General features: G+C 50.0%; 7 protein-coding genes across 7 annotated transcripts; 3 read left to right on the forward strand and 4 right to left on the reverse strand.

Moving 5' to 3' along the window:
• Window positions 1-2707: 2707 nt before the first annotated feature.
• On the forward strand, window positions 2708-3887 carry VTN77DRAFT_7510 (uncharacterized protein; the record flags this gene model as incomplete). The annotated part of the gene is made up of 2 exons (XM_069423907.1): window positions 2708-3452; window positions 3565-3887. 2 exons carry the CDS (start codon window positions 2708-2710, stop codon window positions 3885-3887), a joined length of 1068 nt encoding a protein of 355 aa, XP_069275407.1.
• A 576-nt stretch (window positions 3888-4463) lies between these two features.
• On the reverse strand, window positions 4464-5813 carry VTN77DRAFT_7511 (uncharacterized protein; the record flags this gene model as incomplete). Its single annotated transcript, XM_069423908.1, has 3 exons — window positions 4464-4580; window positions 4654-5480; window positions 5606-5813. 3 exons carry the CDS (start codon window positions 5811-5813, stop codon window positions 4464-4466), a joined length of 1152 nt encoding a protein of 383 aa, XP_069275408.1.
• Window positions 5814-7303: 1490 nt separating this feature from the next.
• On the reverse strand, window positions 7304-9569 carry VTN77DRAFT_7512 (uncharacterized protein; the record flags this gene model as incomplete). Its single annotated transcript, XM_069423909.1, has 5 exons — window positions 7304-8337; window positions 8384-8558; window positions 8624-8962; window positions 9028-9447; window positions 9513-9569. 5 exons carry the CDS (start codon window positions 9567-9569, stop codon window positions 7304-7306), a joined length of 2025 nt encoding a protein of 674 aa, XP_069275409.1.
• Window positions 9570-11882: 2313 nt separating this feature from the next.
• On the forward strand, window positions 11883-13373 carry VTN77DRAFT_7513 (uncharacterized protein; the record flags this gene model as incomplete). Its single annotated transcript, XM_069423910.1, has 3 exons — window positions 11883-12074; window positions 12153-12369; window positions 12430-13373. The coding sequence occupies 3 exons, from the start codon at window positions 11883-11885 to the stop codon at window positions 13371-13373; spliced, it is 1353 nt and encodes a 450-aa protein (XP_069275410.1).
• Window positions 13374-14385: 1012 nt separating this feature from the next.
• VTN77DRAFT_7514 (uncharacterized protein) lies at window positions 14386-15672 on the forward strand (the record flags this gene model as incomplete). The annotated part of the gene is made up of 5 exons (XM_069423911.1): window positions 14386-14406; window positions 14528-14546; window positions 14635-14817; window positions 14886-15030; window positions 15108-15672. The coding sequence occupies 5 exons, from the start codon at window positions 14386-14388 to the stop codon at window positions 15670-15672; spliced, it is 933 nt and encodes a 310-aa protein (XP_069275411.1).
• Window positions 15673-18841: 3169 nt separating this feature from the next.
• On the reverse strand, window positions 18842-19297 carry VTN77DRAFT_7515 (uncharacterized protein; the record flags this gene model as incomplete). Its single annotated transcript, XM_069423912.1, has 1 exon — window positions 18842-19297. The coding sequence occupies one exon, from the start codon at window positions 19295-19297 to the stop codon at window positions 18842-18844; it is 456 nt and encodes a 151-aa protein (XP_069275412.1).
• A 765-nt stretch (window positions 19298-20062) lies between these two features.
• On the reverse strand, window positions 20063-20692 carry VTN77DRAFT_7516 (uncharacterized protein; the record flags this gene model as incomplete). Its single annotated transcript, XM_069423913.1, has 1 exon — window positions 20063-20692. One exon carries the CDS (start codon window positions 20690-20692, stop codon window positions 20063-20065), a length of 630 nt encoding a protein of 209 aa, XP_069275413.1.
• Between the last annotated feature and the right edge of the window lie 101 nt (window positions 20693-20793).

A 20793-nucleotide genomic window follows, 5' to 3' on the forward strand; every position in this document is an offset into this window, starting at 1 on the left:
ATACAACCGGCTGTGATGAAAACCGTACTGTACAAACGGCGAGGATAGTACCTGGAAAAGTACGGAGTACCTAGTCCAGCAATGAAGTGAATGGATTACGTTAGGTAGGTTTCCCAAATGCTGCTACTAACGAGGACACTCCGTCGGAGTAGCATTACAGTCTTAAATCCCACCTTCTGAAACGCACCTGAAACTCGACGCGCGCCAAGTTGCCAACCAACCACAAGACCTATTGTCATCACATTTTCTTCACAGTAGTGATAAGTAAACCAAGCTTGATCTTCGCGATGCACTGTGACAGGTTTGTGATCTGTTACAGTGATGAAGACGTATGGAGTTACATAGCTAGCTAGCTGTTGTGTCCATTGTACTACATACGTATATACCTTGGCACCTACCGAGGTAGGTAGTTCGAACGGTACCACTTGGCCTTCTGTCTTGTCTTCATCTTCGTCTTGGACCAGAAGCCGATGACTCTAAAGCTAGTGCAATTATGCGCTTTCATCGTCTTACAAGGGAAATCATCTAGATTGTCTACGTCTGTTCGATCGAGGAATACGATCACAAACTTGTTTCTGTCCCGGTTATTTGGAGATAATACATATATATCTTCTTCCTCCGACAATCGAAATCATTCGCATACGCATAAGGAAAACAAACAACGCATAGACAATGGACTCGCAACGCCAGCGACGCAGAACAACGAGATCAACTTCACGAAAGTCGAATTCGTCGAGATTTCTGTTCTGCTGCTCTCTTGGCCTCCTCCTGGTCGGTTCCTCAGTATTAGCGACTGCGTCTGAGACGAAGCCAGTGTTGATGAAGAAGCACATACCTGGTCCTCGACATATGGAGATAGGAGCGAAGCGAGCGGGGGTGAAGAACCTTCAGGTTGGAGAATGCTCTTCAGAGAATAAAACTTTCTTGAAGAATACAGCTGATGTTAGGGGATAATGATACGATATTTGCAGCAATTCACCGGGAGCCTGGGTACAGCAGCGCCTGCGGTAGGTTTCCTAAATTCTATCGATCGTCACGCTCGATGTTTGAGATGAGAGGCAAAGAGGCAACTCTTCCAAAGCGAATGCCTGACGAGGTATCCTTCCCCGAATTTAGGTGACATCAACGGGTGACTCTACCAGGCCGTTTGGAGTCGCGGGAGATACGTTTGTGAGTTGGTTGGCTATCCGGGCACTTGTTTTCTATTCGAGTAACTGTTGCTGATGATATTCATCGTTTCTGCAGACTGATTTTCTAGATGCTGGACAACGAAGGTTGGTTGGACTCCTCGTTTCGTCACTCGTAATTTATCTATCCCACCGGTCAGACTGGGGAGGGAATGAAGGAGTACCTGGAGGAAGAAAGAAAGAAAGAAAGAAAGAAAGCAGACAACCACCTGGTTTTGATGGTTCGGTGGACTAATCCGACATTCATCCAGTTGCAACATGCAATTCAATACTTGTCAGCAGGTAAGACAATTCGCAGCAGAGCGTCCTCCCTCTTCGCGACTGACATGAAAATTCAATACAGGAAGCCAATGGCAATAAGTCAGTAGGGTTCACCGTTGAGAACTGTCAGACTCAGCAGAGTGAGTAGACACTATCCCCACTACTATCTCCCACAGGGAAGCAAACTAGACTCAGTTAAGTGGCCTTCTGATTCACATTTGCTGACTTCAATTCAAAGCCGAGTGCATCAAAACGCAGAAAATTGCACAGGCTGCGGTAGAAGCATCCGCTGCGTCTTCATCTTCGTCCTCATCCCAGACGACTAGCAGCTCAAGTACGAGCACGAGTACTAGCACCACCAGCACCACCACCGCTACCTCGACGTCTACCTCGAGTTCGAGTACCAGTACGAGTACGAGTACCACCACAACTACCGACACAGATAGAAGTTCTAGCACCAGTACCAGCACTAGCACCGCCGCCGTCGCTCACACGACGATATTTGAGGGCGATTTTGTCTTGATTTGTGATGTATAGGACAATGAACGGGCGAGAAAGGGATTTAATTGAACCGTGTTCTATTAAATTATTCCGGTAGAATGGGCAGGCTAAAGAAAGTGGTCTTCACAGTCCATCGTCTCTTTCCTGTGGATGATTGACATGTCTCAATATATATAACACCTGTAATTGTATGTATGTACATACTTCGAAGTTTAAATAAAGCATACCAAAGTTTGGATGGGGCTTGAGACGCTGTCTGACGATATTCGAACTAGCTCTATTTTCTCTACTCAGGTATATACCTAAGATGAGGACCTTACTTCCTCTTGACCAGCGAGCATGAATTAGTCTGACTACTGTCTACGGTGAGTGATGAGACCTGCCTGCCTCAGGAATGCAATCTGCGCGAAACGGGTTAGCGTGGCGCGTGACGTGTCAGTGTCTGGGGCGGCCCCCTGCATGCTCACCACGCTGCATATCATATCAGATCAGCTCTTAGCTTATTATGCTTAGCTCCTTTATCATCGCGCGTCACCTTCGCGCAACCACAACGCGACTCGCATGGCAGCTATGGCAGGCACGTCGTGGTGACTTGTCTGCTCACTGCCACGCACATACACCTCCATCCATCGTTGCTATTAATTAATAAGGTTGTGATGGTTATTATTTTCTGAGCGAAAGTCCCTTCCTGCAGAAATTCAAGTTGGACTCTTAAAAAAAATCGCTTGATTTCCATTGCCGGTTCCTCCTATCAGTCCATGTCTATCGTTGACTACGACTACCGCTGGACCATGTTCGAAACACTCCCTCAACACCCTCAACATCCCCAACAGCAGAGTACTTTCTTCCCCTGCAGAAATATCGCTGCTGATTCCTACTCCTATTCCTGCCACGCTCCGGCGCGTCCGTCTCCGTTGGGCCCTCACAATGCCAACGTCTCTTCGAACTTGGCCTCTTCTTCTTCGCGCTGTTCCTTTCTGTCCTCATCCTCGTCCTCATCGTCGAGGATGATGACAACACCCACAAAAGGTGGGATGGCGGCTGACCCCGCAGACAATGCCTCTCCCCGGCTGTTCTTCTCGGAGAAGGAGAACGCTGGCTTCTTCCAACAACAACAGCAGAATCGATCAGAAACAGAACCCACCTCTCAAAAAAGAACCTCGCCATACGAACAACGCTACAAGTCCAGAATCTCAAACCCGTTGAATAAGATCTTCGGTTCCAGCTTCAATTCCAGTTCCAGTTCCACTTCCGGAGAAAATGGCAGCTCGTCACCATCTGCCCGTCGCGCAGCCGCCAAACACCGCGAACTCTTCCTGAACAAGCTGAAGCGTGATCGCGACGAGGACCGCTTCAACGCGCGCGGCGAACAGCTGATGCGGATGGAGTGTCTGTCGGAGCAGAGGCAGTGGGGGGAAGCGATGCGGAGGGATGCTGAGGGGTTGTTTCGGGAGTACCATCTGGAGGAGGTTGTTGAAAAGGGGGAAGAGGAGATGGCTGAAGGTATGCAGAAATCCTCATCATCGTCACCTTTCCTTCTCCCACCGTCATTATCCTTCTCTGTCTCTATTCTATCCTCCATCCATGCCCTGGCTAACTAATGTGATGAAACAAGACCCCGATCAGTACATCCTAGACGAATTGCTCTCCCAAGAGCAGGAGATGGAAGAAGCTCTCCTGGAGAATATGATTACCAACTCCGATCACCGTCAACACCGCCACCATCAGCTTCAATTTAACCATCAACTTCGTCGTGACAACAACAATAATAATAACAATAATAATGCAATCATGACCTCACCCACACGAAGCGACTGCACTTCTCTCTACAGTGACGACGATGTCGACTACGATGCTATCTTTAGGGATCTTGTCGACGATGATGGTCAGATCTGTCATAGTCAGAGTCAAAGCCAGGATATGGACATGACTGGATAGAATCATCGTCCAGCATGCATTGTCATATTCTTTTCTTTTCTTTTCTTTTTTCTCTTTTCTCTCGTCATGGCTGGGATTTTAAAAATAGCTGGAGGATTCGATTCGGCTCAATTCGACTGGACTCGGCTCGGTTCGGCGTTATGGGTTTGTGTTTGTGTATGGGTTTAGAGGTTATTTGATTTCGTTCTCCAACTAATCGCATGGATGATCACATCATCATCTCATTGTTTCGAACTTCTGGTCGATGGCATGGTAGACGCTAGATATTTTCTGTATCTGTCTCTGTGGGGGTATCCAAATTGTCAAGTGAATTATGTACATACATACACGCATACACACACGCATGATACATGTCAAACAAGACGTGCTTTCTGTGGTGTATATTAATTTAGGGAGACAAAAAGAAAATAGAAGGCAAATGGTTAGGTCAGGACAGGCCACGTCGCGGACCTGGTTCAAATCAGATAAAATCTGATCACATCAGATCTGATCGACCATTCCTGAAGAGCCAAAGACGAGAAGAACTGTACATACATATGTCTAGACCACCCTGTCAAAAGGTGGGACGAAATCCATCTATTGCTGTGGACACTCTGGAGGTGCCTGACCCTCTCCTCCACCTTCTGTACCTTTCAGCTCCTCCATCAATGGATTGGCGATGAGATCGTCGGGCGGACTTCCGGCAGCTTGCATCTGGAGACAGCAAAATCCTTGGTCAGCGACTATTAAAACCAAATCTAAATGTGTTTCTGGGTGAGGGCTCTACCTCTTGCATCCGATCCCAAATATACGCCCTACATTCAGGCTTGTCGTCCGAATACCCCTCTTCCTCAAACTTGGCTACGATTTCCCCGACGACCCGCGCCTGGGTCTCGTACCGGGCTAGATCCTCGGCTGATACTTTCGTTCTGTTCTCCTCCAGCCAGGGCCCGAACTTCGTGTGCAGCTCCTTCATCGGCTCGTACAGCATCTCCTTGTTCGAGAGCTGCTCCATCATCCCCATGAACATCTTGTTCAGGTCCATGTCGTCGCCGCCTGCTGCGGCTCCTGCCTCGATGGCCTTGAGTAGCTGCGCTAGCAGATCTTCTGGTACGTCGTCTTCGGCTGCGGCTGCGGCGGCACGCTCTCCAGATTCTTGCATCCGTTCCATTGTCCGCCGGATCGTGTCCTGGAATGATTCCCGTGCGGTGGTCTGGTTTGCGCCAGCGCCAGCACTACTGCTACTACTATCATTTTTAGAACCACCAGATGCGATCGACTCCGCGATTAACGATTTCAGGAACTTTTCGGGCTCGATCCCGCTCTCTTGGAGCTGCTTCGACAGCTCATCAATCTCCTTGTCGATCAACTCGTTGGCCGCCTGCATGTCCGCACTGCTAGGACCTGCTCCTGCTGCACCTCCACCTCCACCTCCACCTATCAAGTTGGCCATGTCCGCCTCCAACTGTTTCAGGAAAGCCTCTTCATCGAATTCGTCGTCGGCGGCGGCGGCAGCAGCAGGGGCATTTGTAGTAGGTTCGGACCTCCCGGGTCCAGAGGTGGCGGGTTGTGCATTTGTAGGTTGTTTGGGTTTGTTGAAATCGTCCAAGACCTCTGTAAGAAGAAAGGCATGGTAAGTGATCATCTCCGTAAAGTAGAAGACATAGATGAACAAAAAAAAATCACGACGAATTGTACTTGTCCAGTTCACTCGAGTCCAAGAGCAAAGAAAAACGTACCATCCAACTCTTCCCAGTCTGATTCCTCATCATCTTCTACAGTAGTAGTCGTAGCTTTCCTTGTCACCGGAGCGACATTAACATTGCCGTTGCTGTTGCTGTTGCCGTTGACGTTGGCATCATCTCCCCCACCAGGAGCGGTGGGCGCGGTAGGATCATCTGAATCAGGCTTGTCCTTATCGCCCGTGTTCTGGGCGGCGGAGGCCATGCTCAATCAATTCTCTTCAAGCAAGCAAGCAATCTCACTTGCTTGCTTGGTCACCCTCTCGTCTGTAAATGATCAGGAACAAGGCAAGGAAAAAAGAAAAGAGAAGGAAGGGAAGGGAAAACCGTCGTAATAATTCAACCGAGGAGCTAGCTGATCGGAGCTGTGATTTACCTAGGCTCGCCGCACGCGGGGGGGGGGTACCTAACGGTGGGTTGTTGTCCTGTTTAGGTATGGTGCCCGCCAGGCATTCACTACCTAGGTAGGTACTCCGCCCTACTAAGACTGGAGGTATCCTTCTCCCTCCATTCCAGATATTTGTTTCGTGCTTCTCTACTACCTAAGGCATCTAGGTAGTTACCTGCTTAGGCAGCCATGGGAACTTCTATCGACAAGATTATTTATCATGACGCACTTACTAAAACATAAGCAACAATTTCGACTAAGTGAGGACAGCTTTTTCATTTAGGCTGGAGTCAAGCAATATGAACGTCGCATGGAAGATCACATCCTACTGTCAGGCCTCCCAGAGGGGCACAGAGTCATCAAATTTTCGAGGCTTAGTAGGTTGAAAGCAACCGCGCAGTCTCTCCTTGAAGAACTCCACCAAAATGAAGAAGACCAAGGCAACCAGTACATCGTCGTGCTCGATCTCCCAAAACACGTTCAAGACAGAATCGACGATGAAAACGATATCCTCGGGATGCCATTCCGCTTCACATTCTACGAAGACGCAATGATTGGCTTCATCAAGATTGTGCCTTCTGCAGCACACGCCGTTGTTACCAGTAACTTGTCTTCTTGAATACTCAGGGAATCAATTACCATGGGTATACCCGTACTCGATATGTGTTGGGGTTTTACCACGACTCATCGAGGTCATAATGATAGCAGCGGAAAGCAGCCGGATCAGTGCGTGTGGCCTAGACCACGAGCGCCTACGAGAGGAGAGGTTGTCGGCTGGCCCACGCTGGTATTCGAGACGAGGATATCTAAGTCTCTTCCGCGACTGCGGGAAGATGCTCGTTGGTGGTTCGCCAACTCGAACGGAGATGTGAGAATCGTGCTTGTCATCTCGATCGCACAGAAACAAAGGAAGGTCATTCTTGAGAAATGGAATGGCAGTTGGCGCCGCCTAACACTACAGCACAACAAGTGCCACCCGTTCAGCAGCAACCGGTTTGTCTCCAAGAGATCATAATTACCCCGACCTCGGTAACGGGAGCGCCGCTAGTGTTACCTTTCGAACCATTGCTTTGCCGGCCTCCTCGGGGTGCAGAGGGAGATTTTGTGATCACTCAGCAGCATCTCATTAATTGCATTGACGTTTCTATGCTATATAGTTCTATTATTTGCTTCCCAGGCGGGCTTCCTACCTATATAATAGGTCTTGCCATATAACTCTTTCTAATCTATTGGAGCAAATGGCGAATTCGCTTGACAGCAGCACGCTTTCAGCTTTCACGACTTTGAAGTTGTCCAGTCTTCATCCATCACAGCCTCGCGCAGGAAGTCGTCACACCTCTATCAGCCTCCACCAGCACGCTCTTGTTTTCCTCCTGCGTGCTGATGGGCACATCAATAGCGGGATTCTTGGTGAAGAAATTGACTGGCTTCAACGACACGAGCATCTTCTCGACCGGCATGACAGGCCAGTCTTCAATGCGCGGGTTGTGCGTCGTCCCGAACGTGTGCCAGATCACAATGTCCTCGTTGCGGACGCTGACGGGCGCCGGCCTGGATCGGATCCACGACGCAATTCCCTCTCCACCGAGGGACTGCATCGTGTGTTTGCCGGAGCTGTAGAGCTCGTCGTCATGATACCTGGTGACCCAGACAGCATGCTCCCCGAATTCGGACCTCTTAAAATGGTAAGACGACGGGTGCGCGAGTACCATCTGAGAGTAATGCGGCACGAGTTTGTACCCAACCGGTCCGCCCGTAATCGGGTTTTTCACATTCTCGTTGACGATCTTAAACACACAGCCTTTGCTGACATCTGTGTCGAGCCCGGTTTCGTTCTCCACGAACCGGGAGACGATCGTGTACCCGACCCCGAACGGGTTATGCACGTTCGGATCGTCAATCGGCATGGGGTGAGACTCTTCCACGACCAGGGAATTCCGGAATCCGTCAATAGCCGGATCGATTCTTAAAGAGAAGAGATGCTGATGGTAAGGAGCCATGACCCCAGGGCCCACTAGAGTCCCATAAGGTACGCTGTCTCCAAGGTTGATAGGAGCGGTCGACATGATGCCGGTCGCTCGTACTTCGTAGTTGATAGACGCATCTTGCGTAAACTGAAACGCGAAAATGTATTCGTAATTGCCCACAGTGATAATTGTCTGAAGGACGAGAACACGGGAGCGAGTGACAACGGCATTGCCTGTGCGGTAGTTGGTGTGTTTCCAGAGGATACCGTCATCAATCTCGTGGCAGCAAATCACATTGGGTAGTTTGATAGGGTCGCCAGCCGTCGTATGGTGGTATCCATCAAAATATTTGACATGACCTAGGCAATCACAGCCTGGGTTCAATTAGAGGACGCCCCCTTTGGTTCACGGAGAACTCACCCAGTTTAAGGTTGTTTGCATTGATACCAGCACCGTTATTGCCCAAATCAAAAGCACCTTTTCGAGGGTACGGCGCTCGACTGTCGCCGTAGGGGACAAACATCTCAGATAGAGAAAGTCGATAAAACACGCTCCGGCCGTCATACGTAATGTCGTGAAGAGTGAGACCTTCGCGCTGTCGGGAATAGCACGATCAGCATGAGAATCAAACAGAAGGCGTGACGTCAAAAGCTCACTCACATAATTAAAACCGACTCTCATCCTCCATTTCTCCCATGCAAGTAGATTTCCTTGTGTGCGGAACGATGGACCCTGGGGCTGGACTACATGATATGGTTTCGTTGTTGTACGTCGCTCGTTGACGAGGTCGGGATGATACTCGCTCGTGGCGTGAATCTTATTCCTATCGAATGGCTTGACTCCAACTTCATTGAGCAGTCCACAGCGGTCGTTCTCGCCCGATGGCAGAGACAGAATTCTCTTGACCGTCAAATCTCCCGACATTTCGACACAGACATCCAGCGGATACGCATAATGATTGGAGTCCCCATGATCGGAGAGACGCATGTAGAAGTAGCACTAGCAAAGATGTACGAGTGAGTTCGATACTCGAAGAGAAATCATAACAATGAAATTCTTCGCACCATGATGATCCTCTCCGTCATATCATTCATCCCGTCCGTTCCATACGTCCAAGGTTCGATACAGACGGTTGCATTATCAGGGAGCTTCAGCATTCTGATGGCCTCCTTTACCTCCGGGGCAGCCAGGCAGGCTTTCTCTGCCGCCTGCATATCCGTCGAGTCTACATATGAGTGCCTTCCTGGAAGGGTCTGCTCGTCGACTATCTTGCCAGTATCGAGCTCAACGAGCGCTTCACGGAAATCCGTTGCAGTATCTCGGTAGAACTGCACACGGGCAGTTCGTGCAGGTGGCTTCACTGTTCGTCCCGCATGCTCTGCTTCCAGGAAGGGAATCATCAGGGCTTTCGGTGGCTCTGCAAGAGTCACGACTCGGAAGACGAGCTTGTGATTTGGGTATGCATCTTTCAGCACGCGTACCGTCTGCAGATTGTCAGTTGCAGTTCTTGTCACGGAGTCGGTATTCAACAAATCTGGATATAGCTCGCCTTTGAAATCTCCTGGGGCGACAGAGGATCAAACGGGTGAGGCCGTAAAGCAGACATGATAGGCTGTGTTGGTCTTGCTGTTTTATATCTCTTGCTTGTCGACCTTGGACGTAGTTTGGTAGGCCACAGTGAGTTCTGGAGTTAGTTGTATCAAACCTCTGTCTGGAGCACAGACAGTCGAGGGATGCTTGGAGCTTTCAAATCATGCTGACTGCGCGATGATGCAGACTTCTGGATGACTCCGTCCATGTCATTCTGACTATTTACCTTTAGAAGCAAGACGTTGACCTCTAAAGGCAGGTTGATGCGGGAGTGGAAGACATAACGTTTTGATAGGTGACTTGTCTGCAGTGCTTGCATAGATAGAGCGTGCATGGCGTTGAGAGCCAATTGAGGTTGACCACGACCAGTAGATCTACCTAGGTATATTTGCCCGCCGAAGGCAGTTCCGAGAAGGAGCCAGTCACGTCTTGCTATAAAGACGATCAGAATCTAGATTCAAAACAACCATGCGTATGAACCGATCTGTCGAGAAGCAGATCTGCAGACAGTTTCATGAGATGTGGTGGTTGTCTAAGTAGCTCTCTCTGTATGTACGGAGTACTCCCAGCAACAACTTCCAAACCGGATTAAATTTATACCCTTGACATTATCTAAATAGAAAACAAAGCCAGAAAGCTGCGACTGTTGGTATTTTTGTTTTATTCGGCTAAGGATATGAATCAAAAAAGCCAAGGGACACAGGACTTGGAAAAGAAGACAAAAGAGACGCATGTAATACACAATACACGTCCAACAGAGGGGGGAAAGGCATTAAAATCCCGTTTTTCGGTTTTCGGCATCTATTTCAGGCTGGTGGTGTAGGTAAGGAAGTTTCTGCTCAACTGATCCGTGGATGCGGAGTACTACCATGTTAGGATGTCGGAAATCATCTCCTGCGATGGTCCCGTGCGATGCCTCAGGCGCTGGCAGCCAACCCTGCCAAGAGAGAGTTGCTAGCACCAATGGGATAATTTTGGGAAAATATACAGGAAGTAGCCATCTGAAGTCTGTACCTGATCTAAACGTCGCTTGGCTTAGGACGAAGGCAACCTACGGACAGGCCAGTCCTTCGCCAGCTTTGTAGGTTTTGTAGGGGCTGGACCGACGACATATCCGCGTGACACTCCTGAATTTTCTCTCGAGTCAAGTCACGCCATAGCAACATCAGGCTCACGGGCACTCGGTGTTCAGTCAATCCTAAGCTGGCCTGGAGGAATTCATGATTGGTTACGTATCTTTTAACTCTTCTTGGGAATCAGTCTGAGAGGTTTGCCAGCATCGCCATGGATCCGATTCATATTTTTAAGATGGAAAGGGAACTTTAGTTGCAATAAGTCTGATTGCCAACGCGAGTACTCCGTACTGTATGAGAATGATTTTACTTAAGAGTGAGAATCACCTGATGGCCATGTGCATCGAACTGCGGCCTGCTCATTAAAACTGTTGAGGATGCTGGAATGGCCATGGCGGTTATCGGTATCCCCTTAAGGAGGGCCCCTGCAAAAGTGGTGCAGGGAAAGAATGGCATCATGAATTGGCGAATATTCGTCGTTAATTAATCAAGAAGAAGAATATCCTCTGGCGTCTTAAGTCGGATCCCTGGCTTCTCCGCGGACCTGCTGTATACGGGCGGACGGCCGGCAAGGCAGGAAGGAGAGAAGGACCGAGGCCGGTGGCAGTTCCCCCACCCCAGCGTGATGCGGGCGAGCGGTGTCGGGACGGCGAGTCGGCCAGTCGCGTTGGGATGCCACTGACGTGCGCTGTGCTCGTGGTCCAAACTTTGTCCAGTCCGGAGGCCGCCGTCGGTGGAACCCCCTCTCGTTTCCCGCACAGCCAGCCGTTCTGACAGGCGCAGAAGACTCGAAGAAAAAAAAAAGGAAAAAGGAAAGAAGCGCAGAGAAAAGACTGAACGAAACGAAAGCCCAGCCAAGAAGGTCTCAGCCCCGGCACACGGCCCGGTGCCAGGGACTGAGCTGTCGTCGTAAGTGGTGTCTTAAGGCAGAGGGCTCCTTCTTTTTCTCTTAGTAAATATTTTTACCTCACATCAATTTCTTTTTCCATCACCCATTCTGCCTTTTGGGATCGCTCCCCTAATCGATCATATCACGCAATTTCTTTTATGTCACTGGAATCGCTGCAGGCCCTCTGACTCGTCCGTGCCCGCCCATTGCTGAATAACCGCCCAGCCGCGCGTCTCTTGCGCCTACAGCAGCCTGTGGCAGACCCCGCCATTGCAATCAGCGCTGCTCCAGGGGTCCGGACCCTTATCTCTGGCGTTCCGCGGGTCCTTATTCCCCCTGCCATCCTTGCTCGGGCCTTGGGATTGCCATGGTCTCAATGGTTGAGACCGGGGCTTCGAATAACAATGACATTTCCATGGACACGGTCGTGCCCAAGACCGAACCAACCCAGGATGGCCACGGTTCGATGAGTTCTTCGGTCTCGACTCCCGAGCCGGAGGCAGAGACACTGACGCAGGATGTTGCTCAGACGCAGAAGAGGAAAGGGGGAAGGAAGCCGGTACGTCATCGCATGACACCACGTCACATGAATTGACTTCCACCATAGACTATGACTGACGACGGTTGAACGACGCAGATCTATGCCACGTCGGAGGAACGTAAGCAACGGAACAGACAGGCGCAGGCAGCCTTCAGAGAGAGGAGGACAGAGTACATCAAGCAGCTGGAAAGTACCATCAAACGCAATGAAGAGACACTCCAGTCGCTGCAACAGAGCCACAGGAGTGCAGCGGACGAATGTCTGATGCTGCGGTATAAGAATTCTCTTCTGGAGAGGATTCTTATAGAAAAAGGTAGGCAGTGGCTGTCGTCTCCTTTATATCGGCAAGCGCTGATGGTATATGCGTCGCCAGGCATTGACGTCCAGGCGGAGTTGCGGCTGAAGACCGGTAATGCCTCTGGTTTTGGACCTGTAAAGCCAGGCCCATTGCCTCCCAAGCAGCCCTCACCCCTCGAGCGTGCTGCCATCAGTAGGAACTCTGCTCAAAGACAAGGGTCTGGAGGAATTGCTCCCAAAACTGATCTGGCTGGGATGCCTCAGCAGCACCGGGACGGTGCCTACAATGTCCATTCTCCCCAACTGCAGCCAACCCCTTCCTCTCATGTGTCATCTCCCTCGACTGCAAGATCGCCCGGCTTTGCTCTGCAAGGTGCGATGTCCCCAAAGGGTACAGAGTTCCAGGCTCAGCAGCAGCAACAGCAGCAGCAGCAAGGTCGCTCGGCGATGCTATCGCAGCCTAGGGCCTTTTCCCAAGCACCCCAAATGGGAATGTCCCATGCGGAATCCCTTGACCCTAGTACCACCACTGCCACTAACGCCCCTTCCCAATCAATGGTCCCCGGGAGCTCGATGGCCTCCCGTGTGCCGTCTGTGTACTATCCCTCCCCCTTCCAAAAGCATTATGATCAACTAGGCAAGCTTACCCCCCCTGACTCTACTCCTACCTCATGGAGCTCTGTTCGTCCTAGATTGATTCGGTCGTGTACAGAGCAGGAATACGATGCCCAAGCAGACATGCTTGACGAACCCGACAACCATGGCGGGGGCGTCGAATCGAATTCCTACGTCCCAGATTTCAACCAACCCCCGGTGCCGACCGGCCAACCGCGTATGAGTATGGCCGGCCAGCCCTCTCTCCACGCACAAGCTGGTGATGTCGATCATTCTGTCTACGGCGGAACGAATTCCATTTTTGGTCAGTTTGAACCCATGCTCGATACGGACGCGTTTGGGTTGAGTGCAAGCATGCACTTTCAGACCCCATTCACCTACGAACAGAACAACCTGCGCCATTGAACCTGGCTGCAGGGGTCTGTCGGCGGTTTCGATGCGTCTGTAATTGATTTTCGACTGAAGGGGCTTTTGTACATCTCCTTTCTTTTTCCTCCTGTTTTTCCTACAGTGTGGCGCGGTAGCCTGCATGTGTCATGACGGTGGAAGACCAAAAGTTGATTCTGGGGATTATTGGGCGTTTGGACGTTATGGTTGATACCTTGGATATGTTGATGTGAAGCTTGGTTGGCGGTTCCTGCATTGGTGTACAGAGACGAAGTTCGCCCGCATACATTTCCAGGGCCTTTCGGACGGCTTTGGAGAGGCTCGGGTGGTTTTCTCTTCTTGTTGATACTTGTTAATCCTTATGTGGATGTTACTCTAATACTGTGCCATGTTGATAGTGATCTAGTGCCTGTCTAGCACCGATGTGTGCGAGTAACGAATGCATACTGGTTCATCAGACATTATCTTCTTTTTTTTTTTCGTGGAGCTGCTGCGACTGTTGTAGAGATTTCTTTAAGATACTATTCCAGATGACGACAGCCTGAAGCTGGGAGCTTCCAAGCTGCAGGTGTATGCAGCTACATACCCAACCTGGCTAGCCCCTCCGGATCAGTACCCTAAGCCCTAAAGTGCTCGATCCGGAGCCCCTCCGCCACCCAACCACAGCGCGCAACCGCCAGAGGATTCGCTTAACAGACAGGCATTCCCAATCCCAGCAGGACACAGTTGGAAGAGCCCCAAACCTTTCCACAAACCACCGGCCACACACCGTTGTTTCCCTTGTTCTCCATCCGCCGCATCCACCCAAACCTCTCTCACCACTCGCCTCCCTCCCTCTCGCTCCTCCCTCCTTCCTTAGAAACTCGTTACCTTTTCCCCCCACCCCCTATCATTTCTCTCCCGAGAGGCTGAATTCCTACACGCCTAGGGTTCTGCCTGCCTCGATCTTTTCGTTCTCTCCCTCCTCGAATTGTTGCGATAATACAGGAAGCCTTCCCAGGAAGGCACTCCCTCCCAAAAGCCAGGCGTCATGGCGGACGTCCGGTCCAAGGTATGCTCATGTTGATCGCTGCAATTCCTCCCTGCCAGCTTGCTTCCACTGTTGTCGCTCTCTTGGGAATTGGTCCTCTCTGTCCGTGTCAATCGATGCTGATTGCGATGCTGTTGTGCAGAATCTCTACGAGCTTCTTGGTATTTTCCTCTCCTTCCTTCCCTGCGCCCTAGCGACCTGTATCACGATTACATCATCATCATCTAACCCGAGCTGTTTCCTCCTCAGGCAACGACCCCGAGCTCGACTCCGACAGAGAACCTGAACCTCCTACGCAGGCCGTCGAGAAGCCTCAGCCTCGCCTTGGCAAGCGCGATGCCCCGAAGGAGGCTCCTAGCGCCCCTCCCACCGCCCCCCGTGGCGGCGCGCGTGGTGGACGTGGACGTGGACCTGTGAACGCCAATGAGGAAGGTCAGTGACATATATACTTGCCTCGTCAAACACGACGAGAATTGGATGATCGCTGATCGTTCCCTCAGCTTTCCGCGACCGTCAGGCCGGCAGCTACAACAACCGCTCCAGACCCGTTGATGAGCACAAGGAGGCTCAGAGACGCGGCGTTCGGGCGCGCGACGACCGCGGTGCCCGTGTTCGCAACGACCGTCACTCGCGCAGTGGCCACACGTATGCTTCTTTCCCACTTTCCCACCAGATTAAGAGAGAGAGAGAGAGGAGCAGGTATGCTGACGCGATATAACTAGGGATACCAACAAGCAGATGGACCAGGGTTGGGGAGCTACCCACGGAGACTCCGAGTGGAATGATGAGAAGGCCGGTGAAGCCATCGCCAGGAGCGAACAGAATGAGCCCCAGACGCCTCATGAGGGTGAGGGTGCTCCTGTCGAGGAGAAGGAGCCGGAGACCAAGACCAAGTCGTATGCGGAGTACCTCGCGGAGCTGGCTGAGAAGAAGCGTGAGGACCTTGGTGTGAAGGCCGCTCGTCCACCCAACGAGGGTGTCAAGGTCGACAAGAAGTGGGAAAACGCCAAGGAGTTCAAGCGTGACGAAGACGAGGAGAACTACATCAAGGGCAAGGAGGAAAAGGCGAAGCGCGAGAAGCAGCGCAAGGAGAAGACCTACCTCGATGTCGACATGCGCTTTGTTGAGCAGTCCCGTAACCGCGGAAACGGTCCCCGGGGCCGTGGAGGACGCGGCGGTCGTGGAGGCCGTGGTGACGGAGCCCGAGGTGGCGGTCGTGGCGCCCCGGTCGGTCCTACCGTCGATGAGAAGAACTTCCCCAGCCTTGGGGCTGCTACTGCTAAATAAGCTGTTGAATGAGATTGGGGTGTCCTGCTGTCTGCGTATAATATAACCAGCTGCAGAAGAAGTGTTCTTAGTGTGGTTTGCAGATCAGACCGGACCCGACCCGATCCTTTCCAGCCGGGACAGGAAATCCAAAAAATGGGATCCCGTCTCGTTGCCAGCGGGAGGTTGACATGGTGGGAATTCCTTCTCTTCTCTCTTTTTTTGTGTGTCAAACAAAGCAAGGGGAATTTTGTCGACAAATGCCTTGTTTTCTCTACATCATTTTGCCTAGTCCATCTCCCATGTTTCTCCCACGGTCCCGTGCCTCTCTCCTGATTTCCAAGAAGAAAAAAAGTTCAAATCTATATCGGGCCTCGAAAATATTTTTTAAAATACCGCATTCGCCTGTGGTGAGGTCTCACGCAGGACTTGTAGAATAGGCGGACTCTTGAAAACGAATGGAAAAAAAAAACAGTTTTTTTTATTATTCTAGTCTTTTCTTGGGCAAGTGAACCTGCTGGAGGCAGCGTCGTAAGTTACTCGTAACGACTTTGCCCCACACCTCACCCCGTATTATGCCTCCGATTTCTATAAAGAGTAAAAACGGTGACCAGTGCAGTGCTCATGGACTGCCAACTGCCTCGGGTTTAGCGTCTGTAGATATAGATGTCCAAAATCAGGTGCCCTAACTACCTATGTATGTACATACACCCAGCCCTCTTTCTTTCTATCTGCGCCATCGTCCGTTCTTTCGCATTGCAGACTGCGCTCGTTGACCGTCCAGGTCCAGGTCCAGGTCCAGGTCAACGCTTTCAATCGTTCCGTCTCGTACTAGCCAAGTCGTGAATTTTTTTTCTCATCTTCTCTGGCTCATGAGAAATGTTAGGAACGAAGGTTCATGCCATTAATGGCATCTCTTGTAAAGCTGAAAACTACATGTACATACATACCTAGGTACCTACATACCAAATCTCCTTCCGTGGTATCTCAACTATCCAGAATGCTAGAGGGTTGATTCCATGTACGCGGTGCATGGTCATGGTCGAATGCCATTCAATCTTTCCAGTTATTTTTTTAACTCTTTTCAGCCTGTCTTGCCCGGTCGCTTGACTGGCTGTTCACCCAAGCCTGGTGTCTCCTCTCCTTCAGGCAACCACTTTCAAGTTCACATAGAACAGGTACCTACTAATCTAGGTAGGTCGCTGAAAGAGCCCTGTGGTATATATACCGCTCCCAGCCCATCTTTCCGCCTCGAATAGTTGAGGTCAATCCACTCATCCACCATAATGCTACGTTCCATGAACCAGGCCAGATTCCAGAAAGAGTACCAGTACTCGGTAGGGCAGGACTTCCAGCAAAACGGTGTCGAGGCCAGCTGGGCTCCGCATCACCCCGCTGCCTGGGGTTGTTCCAGCAAAACACCGTGCTTCCAATTTCCGTTCTCTCACCCGGTCAGCGCCCGCGCGTTCAGCCCCGATGGTGCGTTTCTGGCCCTTGGCGTCGGTCAGGAGATTCAGATCTATGCAGTGGGAGACGACAATCTAGAATTGCGCGTTACCCTCCCAGGGTTGAAGAGTGAAATCCGGTGTCTCGAGTGGAAGCCTCAACAACAAGCAGCGATTGCTCTGACTGCTGTCCTGCCTTGAGGAAGAAGTCTTTGCCTGATCACTTACTTACTTCATTTGGTGGTTGTTGATCGACGACTTGCCAACGCACTCTCCATATTGCTTAATAGCCTTGTAATGTATATAGTAATCGGCTCTAGGGCTGCCAAATCGGCATGTATGTAGTACATACCGTCAAGTAATGCCTATTCGCTAGTCTGAATAGATGCATATCAGAATACGGTCACAACACATGAAAGAAGGGCTTGCTGCTTATAGACCAAGGGAACGAACGATCTGCGCGCGGGAGCGGCTGCAATCTTCTTTCAATTTTGTTGCTTGCCATGCACTTCCTCCCGTTTCTTCCTCGCAAATTCTCCTGACCTCGAGATTTCAAAATCCTTCAGGGATGCCTTCAACTTGACCTCCATCTGTTTTAGTGGCAGTTTGAACTCCATTCCATGAAAGAGGAAGTGAAAGTCGAAAAGGTCTGCGGTCAAAGGATGTGCTGAACTTGCCACTTTGCGCCAGTCCATTAAGAGAGAATTAGTATATCCAAAAGGGCTGAGTGGGATAATTAGGCATGTCTTTCCAGTAGAAGTAGATCTCTATGGTAAAATTGACAAATAGAGGGCGACAATGATCCTGATGCCACTTGAGAATCTTGTCTGCCAGACAGCTCGCATCCTCCACACTATGGATATCTTCTTCAGTTAGGCCCCTCAGTGATCCATTGGTTCTCATCCTGTCCTCTTTGGCATTGATAAGGCTAATAAGCTCTGTGGTGTTCTTGGGCCCAGATAATATCCTCTCAGCATCCTTGAACAGTTTGGTTAGAGGCTCTGAGACCCCGACTTTAACCGCGATGACGGGATATTGCATTTAGTGCTTTCTTAGGAGCACATCTGGGACCTTTCAAGAGGATGAGAACGAATGTTGTCGAGAGATTACCGTATTCTTCGAGTTCCCGTAGGTACTACTTGCAACTCGTTGAGCGGTATAAATCCATCCGGTAAACTCGGAATCATTGAACCCATTTGGTCAAGCACATCACGTTTGCATCCTCCTCCGTTTTCATCTAAGCTAAGCGCATTTTGTTCCACGCGTTTTCTGTAGTTGTTGTCAAGGATTCTTTGCAACAATTCGTCATCGTTCCCATCCTGCCAGACTGATTAGCACAGTGCACGTCCTACGGTATTGCGATAACTGAAGAATGTATATCACCTCAGGTTCCAAATTCAGTTTCTGCAATTTCTCAATAACGTCAATCGGTGTAAGGTCCTCGTCTGACACCTACTGGTATGAAATTCGGATACCATCTCGTGTCAATCTCATCACTGTTCCGTGATTTGCACATGCCCCGAGGTTTTCCAAGCCAAGACCTGACACTCTGCGTCCTGCGAGAGCATTGAGAGCAATAATAACTGTGGCATCAAACAGATATTCGCGCATTACCCTCTGTAGCGCTGATTTGCCTTCTTCCGTACGTTCAACATGTAAACTATCAATGACTTGTGTCCGTTTGGCAGGGTGCATAGGTCGATGGTTCCGCTCCGCTCAACGGAAGAACAGAGCTTGCGGGCAAATTAATTCTCTGCCTTGTTCTTCTCTGTTTCGCATTGACAGACAAGAATTACGTCTGGGTTTAGCAACCGAAGCATACCCTCGAACGCTTTGTACGCAATCTCGTCGTCTCTCGATCTCTCTTCTTCGCTTGTCTGTTGAGAGCGAATGCGAGCACTCCGGAATGGCCTGATGTCCAACACAATCGTGTTGTGGATGTTCCGTCTTCCACGCGAAGCATGGTGAAGTGATACGTCCATAAATTGTAACGCAACTGAAGAAGCAAGCATCTCATCATAAGGAACAAGCTCAGCTTTGTCACTTGGTTCAAGAAGAACCACTACCAGGTCTCCATAACCTCTTCCTAGCCGCTTTGCGTTTTCAAGTGCGTACTGAGTAGCATTTAACTCTTGAGCAAGGAGATTGAGAGGCCCAAGATGTTTGCCAGTAACTTTTTGTTTGCCAGGCCAACAGCGCATCGAAGCTTCAGGAGTGCAGGATAGATATCCTCAATGTTGGTGAAGTTGAACAGTTTGGCATCCATTTCAGTAATATATAGGTATATATCGTTCCTGGATTTGGGCGACTTGAATCAGTCTCATTCTTCACTCCAAGGTTCAGCACTAAGTCAGAAAGTTGGCGTCTCTCTTACCTTAACACCAAGAAAAAGAGATAAAATGACGAGATTTTGGAGTTGCTGAACTTTGATGAAAACCGCTAATAATAATTCTCTGGTGGATGCACAGAATCATCCCCTTGTAAGAACAGTTTTGTCTTCACATTGCTGCCTGGTTGTCACATGCTCTCTGGCTTACGAGGCGGGGGTCGCATATTACCTCAGATAGCGCTCATCAGCAACAGGTGCAAGGCTGAGCTGAGCTGTCCCCATGAGAGACCAATATTGGAGCTGCCTATGATCCTTGTGGGCTCAACACACGTAACTTCTCTATATCCAGAAGACCACACTTCAGAATAAAGGCTCATAGATGATAAAGATATAAATAAAAAAATATTTTTTTTAGTTACGAGAATTGGTCGAGCTAAATTTTTATGAGTTTTCTAAATCTGGTATTCTTAACATAACCGTGATCAAAATTTTCTATTAAAAATACAGGGTTTAAATTAAAAAATAAACCTGTTAGAGAGACATGGCATAATGCTCACAATCGATTCTCAAACCACAGTTTGAATTAAATACGGATTCAAGAAATATAACTATATATATAGTTCTCTTGATAAATCCACTACTCACCAACCCAGGCGCCCGGCATTTGCAACTCAGGATCAGCATGCTCCTTCATCTCCACCATGTTCCAGAACTCTCCTGAAAACTCATCTCGCCAATTCGAGAACCAAGCATGCCAGTCTTCTGGCGATGGACCGTAACGGAAGCCGACTAGACGGACGGTCTTTCTGGAGATCATCATCCTGTCATCGATGTAATAAAGATTGACCTCGGGGTCGACCGATCCCCGGGCATGGAGCAACTTTTCCTGCTGCCCATACCACATGAGGTCAACACCGGCGTCGCGAAGCTCTCGGGCCCACAGAGTGAGTAATGGAAGTTGAAATTGTTCCCGTCTCTTCCACCTCCGACCCCCCGCTCTTCGCTGATCCGGCGCAAAATGGTTATGGTGGAATTGGCTCTTTTTCCATGAGTCGAGAAAGCGAAGCAGAGGCGTATACCTTCTCCCGTGCTTGGGAACAGTGACAGTGGTTAAATCGGCGCCGTTGCCTACCATCCTGGCGAGGAGAGCACGGAATTGGTCTAGGCGAGGTAAATTCAAAGAAAGGCTGTTTGTGAGGCCATCCACGATCATACACGGCAGGCGCTGTTCGGATGTGGCCCTCTCATCCGAATTCAGCATTTCCATGAGTAATTCGGGAGAGTGGTATCCATAGCTATACAGATAAAAATTCTCCGGAGATCCACGCGATTTGATAGGGATCTCTCATGAAGAGGAGGATAGATCGC

Source organism: Rasamsonia byssochlamydoides (genome assembly GCF_041956645.1).
Source record: "Rasamsonia byssochlamydoides strain NRRL 3658 unplaced genomic scaffold VTN77scaffold_60, whole genome shotgun sequence".
NCBI lineage: Eukaryota > Fungi > Ascomycota > Eurotiomycetes > Eurotiales > Trichocomaceae > Rasamsonia > Rasamsonia byssochlamydoides.